The sequence below is a fragment of the Channa argus genome, chromosome 17 (assembly GCF_033026475.1).
Source record: "Channa argus isolate prfri chromosome 17, Channa argus male v1.0, whole genome shotgun sequence".
Lineage (NCBI taxonomy): Eukaryota > Metazoa > Chordata > Actinopteri > Anabantiformes > Channidae > Channa > Channa argus.
In genome coordinates, this window is record NC_090213.1 from 12,735,508 (window position 1) to 12,757,074 (window position 21,567).

At 38.6% G+C, this 21,567-nt stretch overlaps 1 protein-coding gene across 1 annotated transcript in view; it reads right to left on the minus strand.

Moving 5' to 3' along the window:
- The window catches only part of nbas (NBAS subunit of NRZ tethering complex), a 138,808-nt gene that overhangs the window by 52,484 nt on the left and 64,757 nt on the right, over positions 1-21,567 (minus strand). The window contains exons 40-44 of the mRNA XM_067481454.1: positions 18,627-18,703; positions 17,643-17,780; positions 7,406-7,629; positions 7,033-7,143; positions 1,078-1,328 (exon numbers count right to left, since the gene is read on the minus strand). Coding sequence (XP_067337555.1) covers positions 1,078-1,328; positions 7,033-7,143; positions 7,406-7,629; positions 17,643-17,780; positions 18,627-18,703 — 801 coding nt within the window. The remainder of the gene's footprint in view (positions 1-1,077; positions 1,329-7,032; positions 7,144-7,405; positions 7,630-17,642; positions 17,781-18,626; positions 18,704-21,567) is intronic.

A 21,567-nucleotide genomic window follows, 5' to 3' on the forward strand; every position in this document is an offset into this window, starting at 1 on the left:
GATGTGGGGTTTGGCAAACAGCTTATGCAGTGAACACAAAATGTAGCAGTGGAAGTGTAAACTTAAAATAAAGTTTGTTTCTGCTAAAATGAACTTCATGAGGATAACTCAAATGTGTGTGCATGTGATTTGTGTATGTGTGTGCATGTGTGTTAAACAGAATGTCGCCGCCAGGAGCTGTGGTGTTATCAGAAGCAGAAGGAGTAAGTGAGGCGTGAAAACACAGCTGACACGCGGTTGACCTTTACTGAACCTTACCGGAAAGTGACACCACCTCCACCCATACACGGCAGGTGTGAGCGATCTAGCTACAGCACCAAACTTGTGGCATGCTGCAACCTGGACATGACGTCCTTGGAGAGGTTGCAGCCACAGAAGTAGGAGTGATAACAACTATGCAGTTACATAGTTGTTTCAGGAGCTTGGTGTGTCAGGCAGATTGACAACAAAAATAGAGGGTAATCGGTTTCCTTGTGATCCATAAGCAAATAGATAAAGATAATATGTGAGTCTAGAAGAATAGGGATCTGTATCTGTTCTTCAAAGGGGAATATTGGTAACTTCACCAGTTTTATTCAGACGTTCAGCTACCAAATGTTTCTGTAGAACACATATGATTTAATGCTCATCTTTGGGATAGAAGGACTGTCAATATGTGAGTCAGCAACCATCATTGACATTAAAGGCTTAGAATTACTTCTCAGAAACAGCACTGCTTAAAAATAAATCACTACTGAGCACAACATAGTTAGTCAAAAAAATTGTAAACATCCCTCTTGCATTAGCAGCAGAAAGATTTGCAAATTTTCATAAACTAAGAATAAGGCAAGGCAAAATAAAGCCAATGCTAATCTGATTAACTGGTTGCAATTAAACATGTTTACAATACTGCTGCATTCAGCACTGATTAAATTTGATATTTGTTTGGTTCTGGTTTTACTATATTCATACTAACTGGAATTTCCCAATTTGTCTGTCCTTTAAACAACCGTCTGCTGTGTGAGATATGTTACGCAGTAAGTGGGCCTTCTGCATTACAATAACTAATATATAAGAATAAAACTGTGTTCATCTCACCGCTGGCAACAGCTCGAAGCTTTTTGAGGAGTTTGACATGGGAGTCTGGCTTGATGGTGGAGGTGACGTAATGCTCACAGCCTGCAGCATCTAGTAATGTGTAATAGTAGAGCAGACGGGCCAAGTCGGTTCCCTCCACAGTGGGTAGAACGTATTTGGTCATGTGGCTGTAAAAGGCCTGAGGGTCACTCTTTAAAGTGTTAAACAGACCAAGGGACTCGCTCCGAGCTTCAATGTCCTTGGTGGAGAGCCTGGAGGGGAAAGAGAAAATGAAGGGAAAAATGAGAATAATAAATAAAAAATCTCAAGTAAAATTACTGACTGTAAATAGATATTCTATAAGTAAGGTAATATTCTTTTCAGTCACATAAGCAGCAATAGCTACCAAAAATAAGCCAAAACAACAATATTGACAAAAACTCAAACTTCCACAACAGTAATATCAAAGGATGACAAAATGCAGCAGTGGAGAGTATTTGGTTGGAAAATAGTTTGTAAAAACTGCTGTGCAAAAGAAGCAGTGCAATCTGCAGCCTTATCACCAAAGATACAGTCCACTGGAAGAGAAATGAGGATTTCATAGATTACTACTCAGAATATGTTTTAGAACTTTGTCAGCTCTGACATAAAAAAGATCTTGGAAAAAGGCAGAGGGAAAATGTAGAGAAGAAGTAGAGGATCCGAGAGGAGAAATGTTGAGTTCAGAGAGTGGGGGGAAAAAAGTGCGGAAACCTATTTGGCAATTTGTTCAAGTTGCACACGACTTGTGCATTGCTTTGCTTTTCAAAAATGTATTTTGCCACAGAACTGAAAGTCAACAGCAGCAGGTGGTCCGAGGAATGAGAGGATATGTGGAAAGAACACAAGCAAAACACCAGAGAGGAAAAATGGAAAAGAAAGAAAAAAAACCCCTCAGAGACCCACAGAGTTAAACAAGGAAAGATACAAAGCATGAAAAGGCAAAGTAAAGATAGTTGCTGGCAATCACTAAGGGGCTCTATGAAAGCTGAGGTTTTTTGGGGGGTGTGTGTTAGTGCAAGTCTGTTTATCTGTCAGTACGGGACAACCTCAAAGAGGACAATGTTTCCTCTGGGCTCTCCATCAGAGTCAGGATGCTTTCACTAATGACAAAATAGAGACCACAGCAACTGACAATAAGCTGAAAAATGTAAATAATACTAATCATCCTCACAACAGGGGCTCAGATGAGACTAGAGACAACAGAACTCCTCCTCCCTTCTTGTCTTTTTCCTGAGTGCACACATAGATACAAAGGTTTGATGTTTTATTTTTAAAACCAGTGGTTCCAAAGTGACTGATCCGGCAAGAGAAGCAACAGGTAGTGCCTTCTGAGGGTAGTTATGAGATTTCCTTGGCAGGTGCACACAGGCAGGAACACAAACAGCTGTGCCCAGTGTTCATGTCAGGCACTGTTTTCATTGAATGTCATTGTAGACCTTCAAAGCTGTATCGTCATCTCGTCTCTATCTCTCTTCTGTATCCACTGACAAAGGGTATTTAGCATGTCTCTTTGCTCAGGTTGTGAGCATCTCCTCTCTTCTTTCCCCACAGCGTTCAGCTTTTCTTTGTTCAGCATCTCTGTCCATGACAGTTTTATCACTAGTCTATTGCACACTTGCATTTCAACATCTGCTCGCTTGGTGATATTTCTGTCTGTACACTACACAATTTCCCACTCCATCTCTGTTTTGTTCAGGTGGCTGTAATACCAGAAGCTTCTCATTACAATCTTTTCTTGTTTGCTTCACAAGCTGGAGCAAGGAACTGATTTAGTCTATTAGAGTATTCCTCATTTTCTATGCTGTTCCTGCCCTCTCGTATTACCATCTTCTGTTTGTTGTCTTTTCCACCATGTCCAAACAAAACTAGGCTCCTAATATTTTTAAACGCAGAGGCATATTTAATTAATGTGGTAATCAGACAGCCAAAATTAAACTCCAGGGGAGCTTTGGCAGAGCAGTGATGACAATTTAGTACATCATTGTTGCTTGAATTTATGCAAGCTGTATTTTTTTCTACTGTTAATTTGTTTACAAATTACTGTCCAGCAGGGGATTGTACATGTGTGTATATATTGGTGTGCTTCGTAAAGGACAGTGGCATATGAAATTTTTCATAAAGTGTGTTGGAGACATGGAGCATATTCGCTTTTTAATTGTGAGGCAATTTCCTGTCACACATTTACACACATCCAACCATCGAGTGTCAAGAAAAAGCAACACAGTAAACTGGGAGGTGTGCAAGCCAAGACCATAATTACAAGCATAGATTTGTTTACAACTTAATATTGTTTGGGCTTTGCATAATAAAGCATGAGCAGCTACCCAAATACCAACAGTTAAATAACCCATAATATAGGCTTGACCCTAAATTTGACAATTTGATCTAGATAGATGGATAATTTGGAGTCAGTTTTTATACTTTTCGTATGGCAAAAAATACAAATATTGCACACATGCCAGCATAAGTTGAGGGGGTATAGAAAAAGCAGCAGAGCCATTCAACAGGGTCATATGGCAGTTTGAAACATCAGCGTAAATGAGAAGCTTATGACATAAATGGACTGACTGCTTTGTTGAAGTGTCAGACCTGATGTGTCATAAATGCCATGTCCTGTCTAAAATAGCACCTGTTTCAATTCAGTCAGAAATAACAGGTTTTGTATAACTGAGATCATTACTCAACCGGAGGCTGTGCAGCTGTATTTGTGGGTTGATGTTCTGCTCTCTGTGGTTTCTCCCCTGTGACTCCAAGAAACATGTTCCAAGTCATACTGTAGTCATGCTTCAGCAATGAACAAGGGCAGAAGCTAAAGTGCCAAACTAACGCAGGTGAACACAGAATGTACTGTAGAAAACCTGTGTGGCAACAGCATCACCCACTGTCCCACTAACCCCTACCAACATTTGCGCTTTTATTTTTATAAGTCTCAAGTAATTCTCAATTCTTGATTACGAGTAGCAAGTCAAGTCCCAAAGTCAACACGAACCAACCCTGAAGCAGGACCAGAAACTTCCAAGTCAAGTCTTGACTCATAAAACAAGTCATAATGCATGGATCTACAAAAAACTGCTGTTGAGTGAAGTATGAAATCCAGAAATATTTATAAATCAGTACACACTAAATCCTGAGTTTCTCATGGTTTGGCAGGTGCTTTACCTAATACAGCAGAAGAGTCCCAGGTAAGTATTGTCCATTTGAAGGAAAAATAAATGAGAGAACTATCAGGTGTGACTAAACTTTACCTTGTTTTGAATTACTTACAGACTTTGTCTACAGACCCTAACATTTCAGAAAATAACTAAAAGATGCAATGATTTATATTTATGTGTATTTTGTTGCGCGAGAAGCAGAAATACTACAGTGTTACAGTGAAGCGTAATTATTGATCACAAAAAATGATAAAACCGGGTTCTTCCCCACTATTATTAAATCTAAAAAAAAAAAAGGAGCTCACACTGAACTTTGAGTTTTTGATTTTTGGTGGAGGTGACACAGATCATGTTTTGGAGAGCCACTGCATTTGTCATCAGTTTTTGTCATGTCAAAGCAAAACATGAGACTTTTAGTTTACTATTGAGGTTTTTGGAGAGGTGAGGTTTAAAGAGTGTGTCAATGTGTACTTTATGCTGCACTAAGAAAATGACAGACGCAACATTCAGTTTGGTTTGTGCGGCACTGCTGACTGATTCATTCCTGCGTTGTCTTAGCAGAGTTGCTGCACAATTATAGGTCTTAAATTTCGGGCAGAGGAAAGAGAGCAGGTCATCTCAAAGTTAAAGCCCAAATAATGTCACAAGTCACTGGTGGTAAAGTTCAAGCCAAGTTGCAAGTCTTGTATTATTCTAAATAAACCAAAGTCATGATTTGGGTCAGACAAGGCCAAGTCATGTGACTCAAGTCCCCACTTCTGTTCATTTGTAGAAATTACCTGATACTGGAAATTCAACTTTCAGTAACTTCCTGTTAAACTATACAGTATATTTAGGTTAAAAAAAAATCTAAATTGCAGAACATATACCTTGAGATTACTATATTATTAAATAAAAGATAAACTATGGGGAACCTTTTTTTTGTCATATCTTGGGAGTCAAACATTTAGGCCTGTATACTGGATAACACTGGCAATTTCTGAAACAGTTTTAACATAATTTGCCAGAAAAGGTCACCAGATGTGCAACTGAAAAAGGGCAATACAGAATTCAAAGGCATCCACTTTGTCTCTGAGGATTCCTCATTAGGCTCAAAGCAAAAAACATCTTGGGAATAAGTCAGAAGTGAAGGCGCCAGAAATGTCTATTTATTTCTCATGTTTGGCAAGAAATAATTTGCAAAAAAGGCAGCAAATGTGTTCAGCAACTGCCAGCAGCAGGCAGGGAGTGAAATCCAGCAGAACATTGGAGACAAAACTTTTTTTTCTTTTTTGCTTTGGACAAGTAATTTAAACGGTTTAACAGTTGTCACTAAAATGTCAAAAAAGTGACATTCATGTTCACAAAAAGTTGATTAATCTACAATGACCTACACACACACACACCTGATAATGGTGGTGTTTTGCTGTGTATTGATTGCTCTAAAGCATATTATTCTGTGTTAATAAGACCCAGGAACACTTCAGCTCTATCATCCATCTCTCCTTTCTTCATTTATCTGGCGCTTCCTTCCCTCCCCATCCATCCCTACACACTTCTATTGTGGGCAATTCTCTACCTAATGACCTGTCTCTCTCTGCATATTGTTAACGTTCACAGCAGGTCTTTCTACGGGTCTTCGAAATGCATTTATGCATTTGTTACCCTTTGACCATATTATTACCCTGCACTTATTTTTCGAGAGTTGCAATTTACCTCATTATTGCAAGCATTGGTACCTTTGTGCTAAAGTAATAAATATATAAAATAGTCTTCCTAAAAAGAGTAATGTTTGAACACAAAACGTTCCCTCTTAATCTGTCAGCATTTGAATTCTTACTGAAGTCAGAGGACAGCAAAGTTACATTCCATGTTTTGAAACAACCTTAAGAAATGGACTTTGGTGTATAGCAGGGCAGTGCACTGCTGCTGGTTGCTACACAGTTAGGATAACTGAAACGCAAAGAATGCTGTTCTCTGCAGGGATCAATAAAAGTTTAAGTCCCATTTACGTCTTTCCCTTTAAGTTGTCCCCTGTCTTCTCTGCAGTATTTATATCCATCCCTGTGTTCATCCATCTATTAAAATCAATAAACATATTGCAGGTACCTCGAGTCAAGATGGTAATATGAATATTCTTCAAGCATTTGTTACAAACTTAGGATTTTAGTAGGAACTCTCACACACACAGCAGCTGCAGGGGGGTTGACAAAATTATAGGTTGTAATTTATTGTAAGTAGATCCATAAACAATTTCCTTAAATCAGAAAGTGACGGGGATATTTATGACAGATTCATACGCATGCATGCTCAAACACACACATACACACACAGCCATCTTTGACTCTGCTGAAAAGGCATTTTATTTAAATAAGGAAAGGTGCACAGCTAGTCAAGTTCCCAAACTATGAAGTCAGAGAGCAAATACATTACAGAAATAGACCCTAAAACTATAATCCTGCCTTCCTCTAAAACACAAACGCATGCATAAACACATGCTTTCACAAGATGTCTGACTTACTCTGGGGTGTTTTAGGTATGCTCTCTACTGTATGTTTGCAAGTTTTGTTGTAATTTTGTTTTAATTCTGAGGCAGTGTTACTGAAATTCACTTTTTTCATAACAGACATTTGCACAAACAACATTTAACACACATGGGATATTGAAGTATGTCGTGAGCCATACGTTTTTTTTGTATAAAAAAAAATGTGTATTTAAGTCTGCCAATGTGTCTTTAAGACGGTGTGAAGTAGTACTGGTTAAATAATTGTGTGCACATGTGTGTTTGTGTGTGTGCATGTACCCGCTATCTGTAAAGAGGAACTCAAGGTGAGTCATGTAGACCTCCCACAGAGGAACACTGTAGCGATTAGCCAGAGACAGAGCGATTCTGTAAACATCATCATCCAGTGTCCTAAACACACAAGGAAAGGGAAGGGAAATATTAATAACATTTCACCAAAAATGAAAGGATTATCACTTCAACTTATATGAATGTGCAGTATTGGAAACCCTTTCAAACTACATAAAAACACCCTAAGAAAAACAAAAACTAATGAAAGAAGATGCATCATATTTTATAACTACAATTATTTCCAGCAAACAAATAAACTTAGATGTTTGTCAGTTAATCATTTCATTGAGGAACACTGACAGTAAGTCCCCTCCTTACTTACTCTGTGAGACCAAGGATGGTCTCTTTCTTATAGTCGGAATCGGAGCTAAAGCGCTGGACGTCTACACCACGGCCCAGAGCCTGCAGCACCTGGGCTTGTGTAAAATCTCTCAGGCGTTCATTGTACAAATGTAACTGGTTGATCAAATTCTGCAGCTCCTCTGGCCAGTCTGAATATGCAGACACATGCTGCGTGACCAACCGAATCAGCTCCTTTGGGTCAGCCTATGAAATAGGAATAAATGGTCGGTTTAGACACAACCAGCTGGTGAATGTGTTATTTCATGCTAGTTGCCTCAAAGATGAAAATAAATAGTGGGGCTGTAGTGCTAAAAGATACATTTGGTATTTCAGAAAATTATAATTTTGGCCCCTCCTCTGAATAAAAAGCTCATTGCCTTTTCAAATGGCTGCACTTAGGTACGACAAGTAATGTGTAACATTTGGTCACATCTTTCATATCGTTATATACATGTTTTAGCCTTTTACATTTGAACCTGAATATCATACTGAAGTTAAATAAAAAAATAAATAAATGGGTGGATGGAATAAATTAAGAAAAAGGAAAGCTAAACTAGATAAAATTTTTGGCATTTGCCAAAATGTTCAGATGTACTATGGTGCTATTGTAGTATTAATACCAGTGTCTTCATGTCTTTACTGAATACTGTTGATGTTGATTTGGCACAGTTCTTCCAGTTCTTCCTGACGCAACCCTCCCCAATTTCTACTGGGGTTGGGACCAGCACTGCCCAGCTGGGGATGGGCTGTTAGGGGTTCAGTGTCTTGCCCAGGGACACTTCGACATGTGCTTGGGAAGAGTGGGGCACGAACCTCCAGCCCTATGGTCGGTAGGCGGCCACTCTACCAACTTTGCCACTGCCACCACCAGCCCCACCCCCCACCCCCGCCCGCCCGCCATACCAAACTAACAAGGCTAATTTGAAAAATGTCTGTCCTTTTTAAAAATCATCAGAAAAGGGTGGGGAAAGACCAACTATGCTGTCCTATAATTTTCCTTCCAGGAAAATACTGACAGTTGCACCTGAGCTAAATCAGGCAATTTAATATGTACATTTTTTTCCTACAAGACAAAATGAGTAAATGTACCAGGAACCATAATTGCTACAGTGATTCGGGCCTATAGCGAATAAGACAGTGCATACACATTTGTGATTGAGATTTTCATGCACAGGGAGCGCAAGGTGAATATTGTATCTCTCTCATCACCCATATTCTAATTAAATGAACTCCTGAATTTGGTTTTTGGCATCATATATGCTGTCGCCCAGCAGGATGAGATCGTTTATTTGTTGATCTTATTTGCATAAGGTAATTATAGCTGTTGGAAATATATGAGCGTGGACACAGACGTGTGTATCTGTTTTCTCTTGTGCTCTCAGTTTGTGTGTGTGTGTGTGTGTGTGTGTGTGTGTGTGTGTGTGTGTGTGTGTGTGTGTGTGTGTGTGTGTGTGTGTGTGTGTGTGTGTGTGTCTTTTGATGTGGCTTTAGCAGCAGTCATGGTGGCAGAATAACAGTTCAAAAGCAGGACAGGAGAGAGAGTGAGAGGTAGAAAGTGTGTGGGGGTGGGGGTTGGGGTAATTAAAGTAAAGGAAATCAGAGGGGGAAGGAAATAGGCCAGGAGAACAGAGTAGGAAAGTAATAGAGAAGAGACTAAAAAAAAAAGAAGAAGAGAAGAAGACGATGGTGTTTCCAAATGGAGACATCATTTTGGACACAATTTTCAAACAAGGGAGGATGACACAAAAGGGATAAATGCGAGAGAGAAGAAAGTCAGCTGGAACTGTGATGGACAGGCCAGTGATTGAAAAATGAAATACAGCTTTTATGATGAAATACTGTTTACATTCTCACTCTCTGTCATTCATCAGTTTAGCTATCTGAATTACATCCTTCCTTACATCCCCAAATGCTAGTTTTTTGTAGAGCGCTCAAATTGTTCAAGCCTTGTCCCTTATTACTAGGGAATGTCTAGAATCCCTTTTCTTTCTACCAAGCATTCTGTGCAGTCAAACTTATCTTCAAAGTAAGAAAACACCACATCTTATCCAATTAGATGCTTATTTAATTTCAAAGATATTTCTTTAATCAAAAGGAGAAAATATATAACGATATTTACATGTACACATAATTGCATAAGGTACGTGATGTTACATAGCTGGGAGGAAACCAGCTGTCTTCAAAAAACCCTCACGTATTTCACCACTGCCACTGGCTCTTTTTACTATGCTGTCTTCCATCCTATGATGCTGCTTCACAGGGATCGATGTAAAAATAAAATCTGTTTCCTCAAATCCTCAAATCTGTTTACCACACTTGCTCTCTCATTTTCAGTCTTAATTTCCCATGTTATTACTACAAACCCGATTCCAAAAATTCCACGGTAAAAATTGTGAATAAAAAAGGAATGCAATAATTTACAAATCTCAGAAACTTATATTTTATTCAGAATACAACATAGATGACATATCAAATGTTTAAACTGAGAAAATGTGAAATTTTAAGGGAAGAATAAGTTTATTTTAAATTTCATGGCATCAACACATCTCAAAAAAGTTGGGCCATGTTTACCACTGTGTCGCATCCCCTCTTCTTTTTATAACAGTCTGCATGGTGCAAATTGGCCCTCTAGCTGTTCCTTATATGCACATTTAGCTTTTCCGGCCTCTTATTGCTGCCTTTCCCAACTTTTTTGGAATGTGTAGCCCTCATGAAATCCAAAATGAGCCAATATTTGGCAAGGCATTTCAAAATTTCTCAATTTCAACATTTGATATGTTTATTCTATTTTTATATGTATATTATATTGTGAATAAAATATAAGTTTATGAGATTTGTAAATCATTGCATTCCTTTTTTATTCACAATTTGTACAGTGTGCCAACAGTTTTTGAATCGGGTTTGTATATATTTCAGTCCTAACTATGTATCTATGAACAACTCTATTGTCTCTTTCCCAAAATAGTTATTTATTTATGTGAAATATTATTATAGTAACACTTAATAGTCTACTCACAAATAATATTCATGTGAGAATAGGCCTTTGTCACTGCAATTACTCCCACTGTCCACACCAGCCCTGAAGCCCCAGAACATAACTATGCTTTAAAAAAGAAAGAAAAAACCCTACAGTGCATCAGTGACCTTTGCCTCAGATTTGTAAAAACAAATATTTATGCAAACATTTCCCAAGACAAGCATAAGGATAAAATAAATCTCCTCTATGCATGTATGCTTTGACATACAATACAAATTATTTCTCTTTTTGACAGTCTGATATCACATTTTCGATCCAAGTTGGTTTCAGCAACAACAACAAACCTTACACACAACTACTTTAAATCTTCCATACACCACAGCTCAGTAAGGGATCTGAGAAACAGAAATGTGTCCGTAAGTTTTTCTTTAAATGACGCTGACTTGTTTTGGCTTCATGAGACTGCTGAAGTTTCATATTAACCTAAGTTAACCAAATTGGTTATCATACAAACTATAATGTCAACAAAGAGCCAAAATCATAATTGTGCTTGAAGTGTGCTTGACTTGCTGCACATTTCTCTTAAACCATAAGTGCCGTTGCTGAGAAAAAGTACAATCTATATGGCTGGAATAGCATTAGAACAAGTTTTCTACAAAAAATACGCCTTCTACAGTAAACATGGCTGAGATGGTGGTGCGAACTGCTTGCTGTGTCTGTAATTACATCAATGCCTGCTATTTGTGACGAACTTCCTCACACGCTCTTGCTTCCAAAACTTTCAATTCTTATGGTTCCAGCCACAGTCAGAGAAAAACCAGTTATTGCAATCCATGATGTGGGAACCATTAATGTCCACATTTCAGGGCATCCATCCAATAATTATGTAGACATTTAAATAAGAACCAAAAAGGTAACCTGCTGAACCAGCAGTGCTGGTGGTTAAATAAAATTACAGGTCCTTGTAATGTATGTACTAGTCCGTATGGCAATGTATGGGAGCTATAAATGTTTTATTCAAAAGGAGATACATTTAACCTGCAAGCTATAAAATAATACAAGACCAGGGATAATCACAATGCAGTAAGCTGCAGTCTAAATTCTTTTTCTGTACAAGCTGTAATTATCAAAGATTTGTTTTCATTTATATCAGCACCCACCTAAAAAGGATTTGGATGGCACAGAGTGCAATAAATTCTTAATGTTAAGACTGTTATCATTATTCCGTGTATTTTCATACAGACGATCAGTGCCACATATAAATTCAACCCAGATCTAAGTTTTCCTTTCTGTCTGTGTTGTAAGGATAAAGGCTGTACAGAAACAGTGATGTCTTCCCTCTCCAGAGAATAAGCTAGTAATGATTTTAATGAGATGTATTTATATCATGCCTAACACTTAACTGTACAGTCAGTGGCCTCATTAGCATTGATTTTAGCAAATGGCTTATACAGTATGTGGACATAATTAAGAAAAATGCAAGGGTTAGAGAAACTGGGCACCAATTCTAAAGGTATAATCACTCTGCAAATATGCTTGGCTGCACTGTGGGTCACAATACACCAAGAAAGGGTATGATCACAAGCAAGATACAACGCTGCCAAGAAGAAAAGTAAGAGGAGCAGGAGTAACTTAGCAGTGACAATACAACGCATCTAATCAAAGGTTTAGAGACTACCTAATCTTGAACATTCCCAGTGAACTGCAACAGTGCATTTAGAGTAGATATTTGTCTAATAAGGCCCTTTATGCAGCTATGCTGCTCTACTAGGTTCCCATGGGTGAAATATAGAGTGCTAATCACGATTTGTACAAGTGCACAATTTGTGAAAAACAAAGAGGAAAGTGAAGTCATTGAGTCTGTGGTGCTTTTCTATGAAGGGGAAGTCATTCAGTCCAGCTCATTATTCCAGTCAATTCCACAACAGGGAGCTGGCTCACTGGTCCAGCACTTCCAAGGTCAGCTACGCAACCAGCAGCAACTATACAGTCAATGCAAAATGTCAACAGATGTAAGCAAAGTGTAATTTTATCAAGCATTCTTGATGCTATTAGGAGAATGCTTTCATGTTTGCCACCAATACTTTTCCTATGCACTGAGTCCTTTGGTAAAGTGTTTGCTGGGTTTTTCAGCCTTAAAAACGTGACACTCTGCCAAAGAGTGCCTTTAGCAACAATCAAAAAACATACTTACTAAAAAATAAACTTTTCAGTTTTTTCCAGTTTATTGAATGAGTGCATGAACATGCAGTAAAGTATCTAACAATGATTTGTAAACCATTATTATAAAGCTTAATGGCATAATGAAATGTTCAGAGGACTAAGCATTTTTTCTGCATGATGAACTACAATGTCATGGTCTGTGTGTCTGTACGGCAATTGTGTAAATATTAAATGTATGTCTGTATGTGTGCACAACACAAGTGATCAATACTCATTGAGAAAACGGCAAGTGCAATCAGAGGTAAATGGTTGAATGAAAAATGTCTTTGCTCAGCAGATTGCTGTACAGTGGCTGCACATTTACGGCTACAATTATACTAAGCACAAGCATTCTCACATACTCTCACACAATCAAGGAAAAGGTCACACATTAAAACATTGACAAGCAAAGGTAAACAGACCTTAGCAGACATTAACACGGGCTATTGTGCACTAACACTACCAGCAGAACAGTTACACCAAAGAGTGCCTCTATTTCGCAAACAAGCACTTTAGCTTGTATAATGAAAACTTTCAGTGCAAGCAAGTGGAAATCAGCTCATTATGCCCTGGGGAATAATGGAAACCCAGCGTCCGTGTCATTGAGGCTGGTGGTGCACCATCATGCCGGGGAGGTGTAATTGGATGGGAAAGTAACAGTTAAAGACCTCAAAGTCAATAGTGGGCAACTGAATCTTCAAGAAGCAGAGATGTGTGTTTTGTCGGCCTCTGTAGTAAGTAAGGAAAATTTAAATATGAACAGAAATGGCATTTATAGATAAGCCATTATGGCAAACCTGTGTGGCTGCAAGACCTTCAGACTAATGACGCAATGTAATAATGTGAGAGGTGAGAAATATCAGAGTGACTCTAGAACCACTGGTTTAGGTCATCTTCTTTTCTACTGGTTATTATAATACTGTATTCAACAAATCAAATACTGGTACCTGGCACACAGTGACAGGCTGTCAATGAAACCCCAGAGGCCAGAAACACAAATACTGAAACTAAAAGTTTAGCCAACGTTTAGCCAAATTATCAAATACTTTATTTTGATGCACAAACAAAAACAAAAGAATTTGGTCTTTAAATTGTAAATGACATATTTAATCAGCAGTCTTGGCAATTATTCTACAGGTTTTTCTACATTTTCTCTACGTTTGGCCAAGTTGGGTGTGTATAATCTATATGATCAACCAACTGCTTGTGTGGCCTAACTTACAGCCTAAATGTATGCATTTTAAATAAACTGCATTTCTCTACAACTTCCTATGACCCAACTACTGGCCTCAGAACATGAATTAGTCCCTGGGCTGTGCTGTGGCTGCCCACTGCTGCTTCACAGTTGCAGCAGAATAGATACAGTAACAGACAGTGGGCAAACTTCCCCTCGGTGATCAATAAAGTATAATTTAAATAATGTGCTACATGGTGCATTTGAGACATCAACATCACCTGTAAATTTAACTTAGATGATTTAGTGTAACTGCAATAAACTAATGGAACTGACTAAAATATACTTACTCATACTGTAACTTTGTATAAATGTCCTTCCAATAGGTACACAAACTACCGTGTACATTTAAAATGTGGAAACTTGCTTGACTGAGTCTCTAAAAACACATCAGACACCTCAGAGTAAACCCTCGGAGAGTTCTGTTCTTATTTGCAACTGAATGACTTCAGTGGCTTGAGTGTTTGCCATCTTATTGCCTGGGTATGAAATTATGTGATAGTGACAAGAGAATTGAAAGAGTGTGAGAGTTATTGAGACACAGTGTTACTGCTCTTCAAGTGGAGAGTGGGAACACTTGGAGACAGCTTGACACCCAACTACAAAAACACACAAATCCACACCCCGCTGTCAGGTGAAAAGAGATCTAACACTGACACAGACAAACATGTTAGCCTATAGTACACAAACACAAGCAATGATTCGCACACATACATATAAATATTTATGTGGATATAAACTATGAAAACACATGCTTGGGCAAGTAATGCTACTTTCTTGTCAACCCTTATTTGCAATGCAAAGCAAGCATATGTGAGAGACACCCTGTCAGACATATCTGAAATTAAATATCACAAGCTGCACAATGTGTGCCCTTAAAAGATAAGAGAATGTGTGAGTGCTAAAGAAAGCACTAGAGAAATGTATAAAGCATGCACAGACAAGATAGTATTGTGGACGAAGAGATTCGACAACAGTGAGACAGGGCTACAGGGGAAGAAAGACTCTAAACAGAGTGTAGAAGGAGGGAGGAACGATAGCAGAATGAGCAACATAATGTGGACAGAAAGAAGCAGCAGAGAGACACATAAAAACAGAACTGTCATGCCAACAAAGCCATTCATTAAACTTAACTAAAAGAAAAAAAAAAAAGGAGGTGGACACAGAGAGAGCATGTAGTGGAGGAAAAGGAAAAAATATCCAAGAGGAAAAAAAAACACAAAAAAAGAAGGGTTGAAAGCTTTTCTTCCCTATTGCTTCTATCAGTGTTAGAGTAAAAGTTGCTACTACCTCATCAATAAGAGCTGAGTGAAGGCAAGACCTGGAAGACAACGATAACAAGCACTTGCTAGTAGAACACACGAAAAAGAAAAAAAAAGAAAATCAAAGGAAATGACAGATAAAAAAGACAAAATGAGCTAAAAATGAAGGTACAACTGCTAAAGTGTAGAGAAGAGGAAGAGGAGCTGTATATATTTTAAGTTAATGGACTTGAACTTCACTTGAGGCAAGAGGTTGAGGAGTGATTACTGCCATTAAGATGGAGGAGCAATGTGTGCGGCAATGTGTGGGAATGAGCATTTGTGTGTGTGTAGTATTGAATATAACTTGTTAGTGTACTTGTGTGACTGGGAATGTGCAAGAGTGTGTTTTTGTGCACAGTCGTGACCTTGACTGGCATCTGGGACACACTTATCCACTTCTTCTGCTGGCCTCTTTCTCTCTTCTCTTCTTTTATTTCAACATTTTACCTCCCTTCATTCCACCTGGACTAAAACCCATGAGTGCCACAGTCCACTCAAGGAAAAGGTCAGAGCAATTTCTTCTTTTATCTTCCGCCAATCACCCCCCCCCACCCCCACCCACACACACACACACACACACACACTCCCCCTTCCCTCTTTTTGTTGTTCTCACTCATACATTTTGATCTCTTGGTCTTGTCATGTTTGCGCTTTTCTTACAAAAAAAAAACAAAAATAATGTAACATACACAACCTAAACGCTGCCGTCAAATTACATAAATGATAGTCTGTGTCATAATTTTTTAACAAACATTTAATTACAATTTCAACATAATCAAATTTCATATAATCCAAAAACTCTAAAAGCCATTAAATTATGCAAAATGTCTGACTACTATAATTAAAATGTCAGGGGAAAATATCAAAGTGTAAACCCATCCACAAATAGGAGCAGACACACATTCCACTGTTGCTTTTGGATTAAAGCAGGAGGAGGTAGATGACTATGATGTGTAAAAGGATAATTACAGTTATTTTCAACCTGGGCAATGTTTTCCCAGTTTGTTCCATTATGACTGATTGTGTTCATTTTTTGCCTCCCTTTTCACTAAAACTGTTTAAAATAGACCCCGGCTTTCAGCTTGTCCCTTCAGGGGTCGCCACAGCGGAACGTGTTCCCCACATTGATTTGGCATTTGTTTTTAACGCCGGACACCCTCCCTGCGGCAACGCTCAGCTTTTTATCTGGGCTCGGGGCCGGCACCAAGGTTGTCAGTGGCTGGGATTCAAACCTGTGGCCTTCTGCATCCCAACCAAATGCTTTACCACTGAGCCACTAGGCTTGTGTTTGATGATGTGAAAATGATGATTGTACCATATCATCAAATAAAAATATCAATCATAAAAAATAAGTCTTGGATTTGGGTTTCCACTCGGTATAAACATTATATACTGTAGTTTTAAATGAAAAGCTGAAACAAAACAATAAACATGGATTTATGTAATTATGCGATACTGTCAGCAATACTAACAGATGTTAATTGAGAACAGTTTAACAAACATGTTAGCTTAGTTAAAATTTGCTACCGAGTAAGTAGACAACACGTCAGGACAGATGAAGACATAAAGAGGTAGGAAGAGATTGGTGGCACTGCAAATTGCTGCTTTATCTGCTAAATAAAGGCCATTGAGTTGAGTTTTACTATGGACTGGCTTTCAGCACTATGCAGATGACATGCTCATTTACACTTCAACAAATTCAGACGTGACTGCTTTTCAGCCCTCCTTTTACCTGGTTTGAACAACATTATTTTTTTATGCAGCATAATTACTTTCAAGTTTTCCTAACGGGAACTAAATCATCCATTAGCCAAATACCCTCCTCACTGATAATGCCACAGTGCTGCCCTCCTCTAAGTGTTTTAGCCATCTTTGTGTGACAGCTCTTATTTAAAACTCACATTAGAACTATTACTTATTTTACCTCTTCTGCTATTACATAATACCTGATTGAGCAGTTAAAGCTTTTAAAAATGTAAGATTTTTGATGCTGCTCTTTTCTTCACTTTGCCTGTAACTGGTCTTTTCATTCTAAACTATATATATGAAAGTACATAATAGTGCATACATTTTAATAACCCCTAATAAAAACACATGGTACTCTCATGACTCACATGCTTTACATTAGTGAATAACTGACATAAAAAATGCATGAGCTGAAAAAACCCCCCCCTGCTCTAAACAGCTCAATATTTTGGGCTCTGGCCTTTGTTAAAGCCAGAGCATATTTTATTTGTGACAAATGTAGATGCTTTCTATGTTTTTTAAGTCTCACATTTTGTTGCTTTGGTAGTTTATTTCTGTGTATATTTGCATTTAAATTTTTTAGCATTGCAGTGTACAAAAAGAAATGCATGTAGTTATTTAGTAGATTTAAAATACTAGCTACAAGAATAATGGAGGAATGTGGAGACCACATCCACCTCAGAATATCATCTATAGCTTCATTCACTGTCCGACACAAATTCCCTTGCAGACATCATCAGTAATCTATGCTAACCTGGTAGAGGGTGTGGTTCTTGTCCTTAAAGCAGGGTATGAGGCGGGAGTAGATCTGTAGAGAGTAGTAGTAAGCAGCCAGCTGGAGCGACAAGGCAGAGTGACACTGTTTCTCAAAACACCTGTTGGCGTCCAATACCTGCATATATGAATGGACAAATATAAGAAAGAAGTACAAGACAGGTTGTTGTAATGGCATTTTTAAATATTAATTTTATGATGGCTGTAAGAGAGACAAACAAGTGAAAATGCACTTAAAAGAAAATGATGGCTGTGTTGGGCATGACAGTGGAGAACAAACACAGAATCACACTTGTGTTGATGTTTTGAATGGTCTTGTTCTCCGTAATTCCAAAGCTTAATCCAGTAATGTTCAGTTTGTATCCAACAAACACAGCAACATTTGAAAATCATAAGTTTAAGGCTAGGGCTACAAAAAAAAATAAAAAAATATTCATATAGTGTTTTGACTAATCCAAAGTTCTCTCAGTCAATTACATCACTTTAATCTGACTGGACTTACAGTAACAAGCTCTCCAAGAAACATCTAAGTAATATTCACACTAGCAATTTAGTGTTTCAGTGGTGATGAGGCATGTATCGTAAGACTTGTGTCAGATTTCACTACATCTGCTTGAACACCATCTACTGCTGTGTGTTGAATGTTTCTTTCTGTCTTGTTTTTTCACCAGACTATCAGACCTTTTTTCTAACAGCTGACAAAGAATGAAAAACCAGCACAGGTGTGAATGTCTATTAAACTAAGCGAGACTTAAACCTGATGTGCACTGTATGAGTTACAATTTCATTTAGGTGAGACTTTGAATGCACTACTCATGACACAAACTGGCTACCACAACACTTTATCTAGAAAGGTAGGAGATTAAAAGTCCCTATAAAATACAATCACAATTATAATGCTTCAAAGACCACGTTTGTTTGTGTATGTGAGTGTGAGCGAGAGAGAGTGAGTCAGTCCAACTACCTGAGGCAGGGCCAGTAAGTAGGACAGAGCCAGCATCATGTCCCTGGGAAATGCATCATTGGCCAGCTGCAGCAAAACTGGACAGAATGGAGAGATAGAGGGACAGAAGGGGAAGAAAAGACTTTAACTAAAGCACCAAGGATTAACAATCAACACTCCCCTCTTGGATGAGTATCATCCACGTTTGTTGAATACAGACAACAGTGCCTGTCAGAATATACCTCTCTGTGGGCCTGACAAAAGAGAGGGAAGGAAAAAATAGAGAGCAAAGAAAAGAGGGGGGATAAAGTCAAGAAGCATCATTAAAAATCCCTCCTGAGTTCTGGGAATCTGTCCATCTTTTAGCTGTGCTATTGTGTACATCGACTGTGTGTCTGTATGTGTTTGTGTACAACGGCATGTGTGCCCACACATGTTGACATGTAAGTCGTCTTGCACAGAGTAGAGTCATTATTCAAAGCGTAAGCACATGCCCACTTCTACTGAGTGCTCTGCAAATGAGTCTAAACTTGATCTAAGTGCACTTCAATCCAAATTTAACCCTCTGAATGCCAAATTAGCCCTCCCATATCTAACAAAAGTAAAGGCGGAAGGGTTTGATTATTAGTATGGATGTTTAACTGGGTTTGACTCCATCAGGACCAGGAATCTGGTGGAGCTGCCACTAGGAAAAAGCTGCTTCTGACTTAAGGCTTCCCTTCCATCCATTACAGTAACTGGCCATTTTATTAGGTACACCTGTGTAATCTGCATGCATTATAAGAAGAGGTAGTTCTAATGTTTTGGCCCCCCTAATTAAAATAAATGAGGTCGCCAAAACATTATAGCAGCCTATTTTTACAATGCACTGCAGTACGACTCCACTAACCACTTTGTACTAAATAATAAACAGAGAGTAGAATTATCACCTTTCTGACAGTTTCAACTTAAAAACTGAGAACTTATAACAGCTGCTGTATTGTATTGCATTAGATTACACAAGTGTACCTTATAAAGTGGCCTGTGAATGTACAGAGCAGTTTGAAAAAAAAAAAAAGAAAAAACACAACCACATTGTCTTCTCAGAGGTATGGAAGAAATCATTCAAGCTAGTGTAAAAATTGAATGATCAAATCAAATCTCAAAATCAAGTTAATTTATCTGCAATCGTTGGTGGTTTCAGCTCCTCTGATGTGTTTTTGGTTGTTTTTATCTCAGTTTATCATAGTTTTTCTGTCTTGTTTATGAAATGCGGGTCAGACAGAGTAAGACATAAATAGGTCATAATGACATGAGAATTTGTCCCTTATTCCTGATATTTAGCTGGTTAATCAGAAAAATAATCACATTAACCACTAATAAAATAAATTGTTCACCACAGCCTAAAACAGATCCATTTCCATGACAAATGAGCAGACTGTGCTGATAAAACCGAATACTGTGCTTGTGTGAAATATGGTTGAAACTCCCAAAGCCAAATCATCTGCTGACATTATTTTGTCCAACCATTTACTGCCACAATAAACATTTTTGTAGTATAATCAGGGTAATTTTCACTTCGTACTATAAGAAAAAAAATAGAACATATGCTCGAATGGACATGAATCAAACTCCAACTTCTAAATGCTACAATTAAATCCCAGAAAAAGAGTATGGGGCACAGCAGTCTGGACATTTATCCCAACTCCTGAAACACATTCCCAATTCTACCATTAGAATAAAAATGTGTACATTTACTTGGTAAACACCAAACACTGTAAACACACACTACCTTGGAAAATCACTCACTAACTCACTGTGAGGACACAGTGGGAGAGAGCAGAGAGAAGCAGAAGCAGACAGAATCACTTTGTAGTCTAAGACCCAAGGAGAACAAAAGCCTGTGTTGGTGATAAGAGCCTGAGACAAAATGGAACAGACAGAGAAAAGTAGAGCATGGACACTGGGAGAGAGATGAGGGTGAAGGGAAAGACACACTGAAACAAAATGCACACTAATATGCATATGTGCATACACAGGCCAATACCTGACATGGCTCAGTGTGGTGTGTGTGTGAGCAGGGGTGGAGTGATGCACTAGTTTAAAGCGCCATAACAGCTCTCTTAAGCAAAGTGCCCACCCTCCTCCATTTGTCGTTCTTCTCTCGCCTTCTCTCCTACCCCCCGGGTTTCAATGAGCTACACCTCAGAATGAGCTGATTACACGCCTCTCTAAAGCTACTGATACCATCAGGACAGGAATTACCAGAGGGGTAAACACACACACACGCACACACAGAATAGATAACCCTGACTTTAAAGCATGCAGTATTTCTGTTTATGTGATAGAGGGGAGAGAGAGAAGGAGGAAAACAGAAAGTGATAAAGAGACACAACGTAGATGAGTGGGTGCAAAAGATGGGTGTGTTTTTGTGCACACACCACACACACAAAGTTCACACATACACACGCGTGCACACACACACTCCTACTTCTGCGTCAGCTAAATCAGGCACATTGTTAGCAGAATGGAGAGACAGTGAATTATTACTACTTCACCTGTGCAGGCAGTGTGAACAACAACTGATTATGGCCTGGTGAACATGCAGCCAATGGCAGTGCTCTATGGCTTGTGTGTGTGTGTGTGTGTGTGTGTGTGTGTGTGTGTGTGTGTGTGTGTGTGTGTGTGTGTGTGTGTGTGTGTGTGTGTGTATATTGAAGTCGTGCGAGCAACTGTGTGTCTCTGTTTCAGCTCAATACCACTGAATCACTTTCGAGTTGTGTTATCATTAATTACTCACATCTTATCTTGGGGCAGGTATAAATCAATAAATGTATGTGCATACACAGACCATCTCCTAGTCTGTATTTTAGCTGGTGTGGCAACCGGTACAGGAGTCATTAATTGAAAGTTGTTATCAGATTTATTGCAGTTCATTCTGGCTTTTTTCCTTTCTCGAAACGTCATACTCCACTGCAGCTCC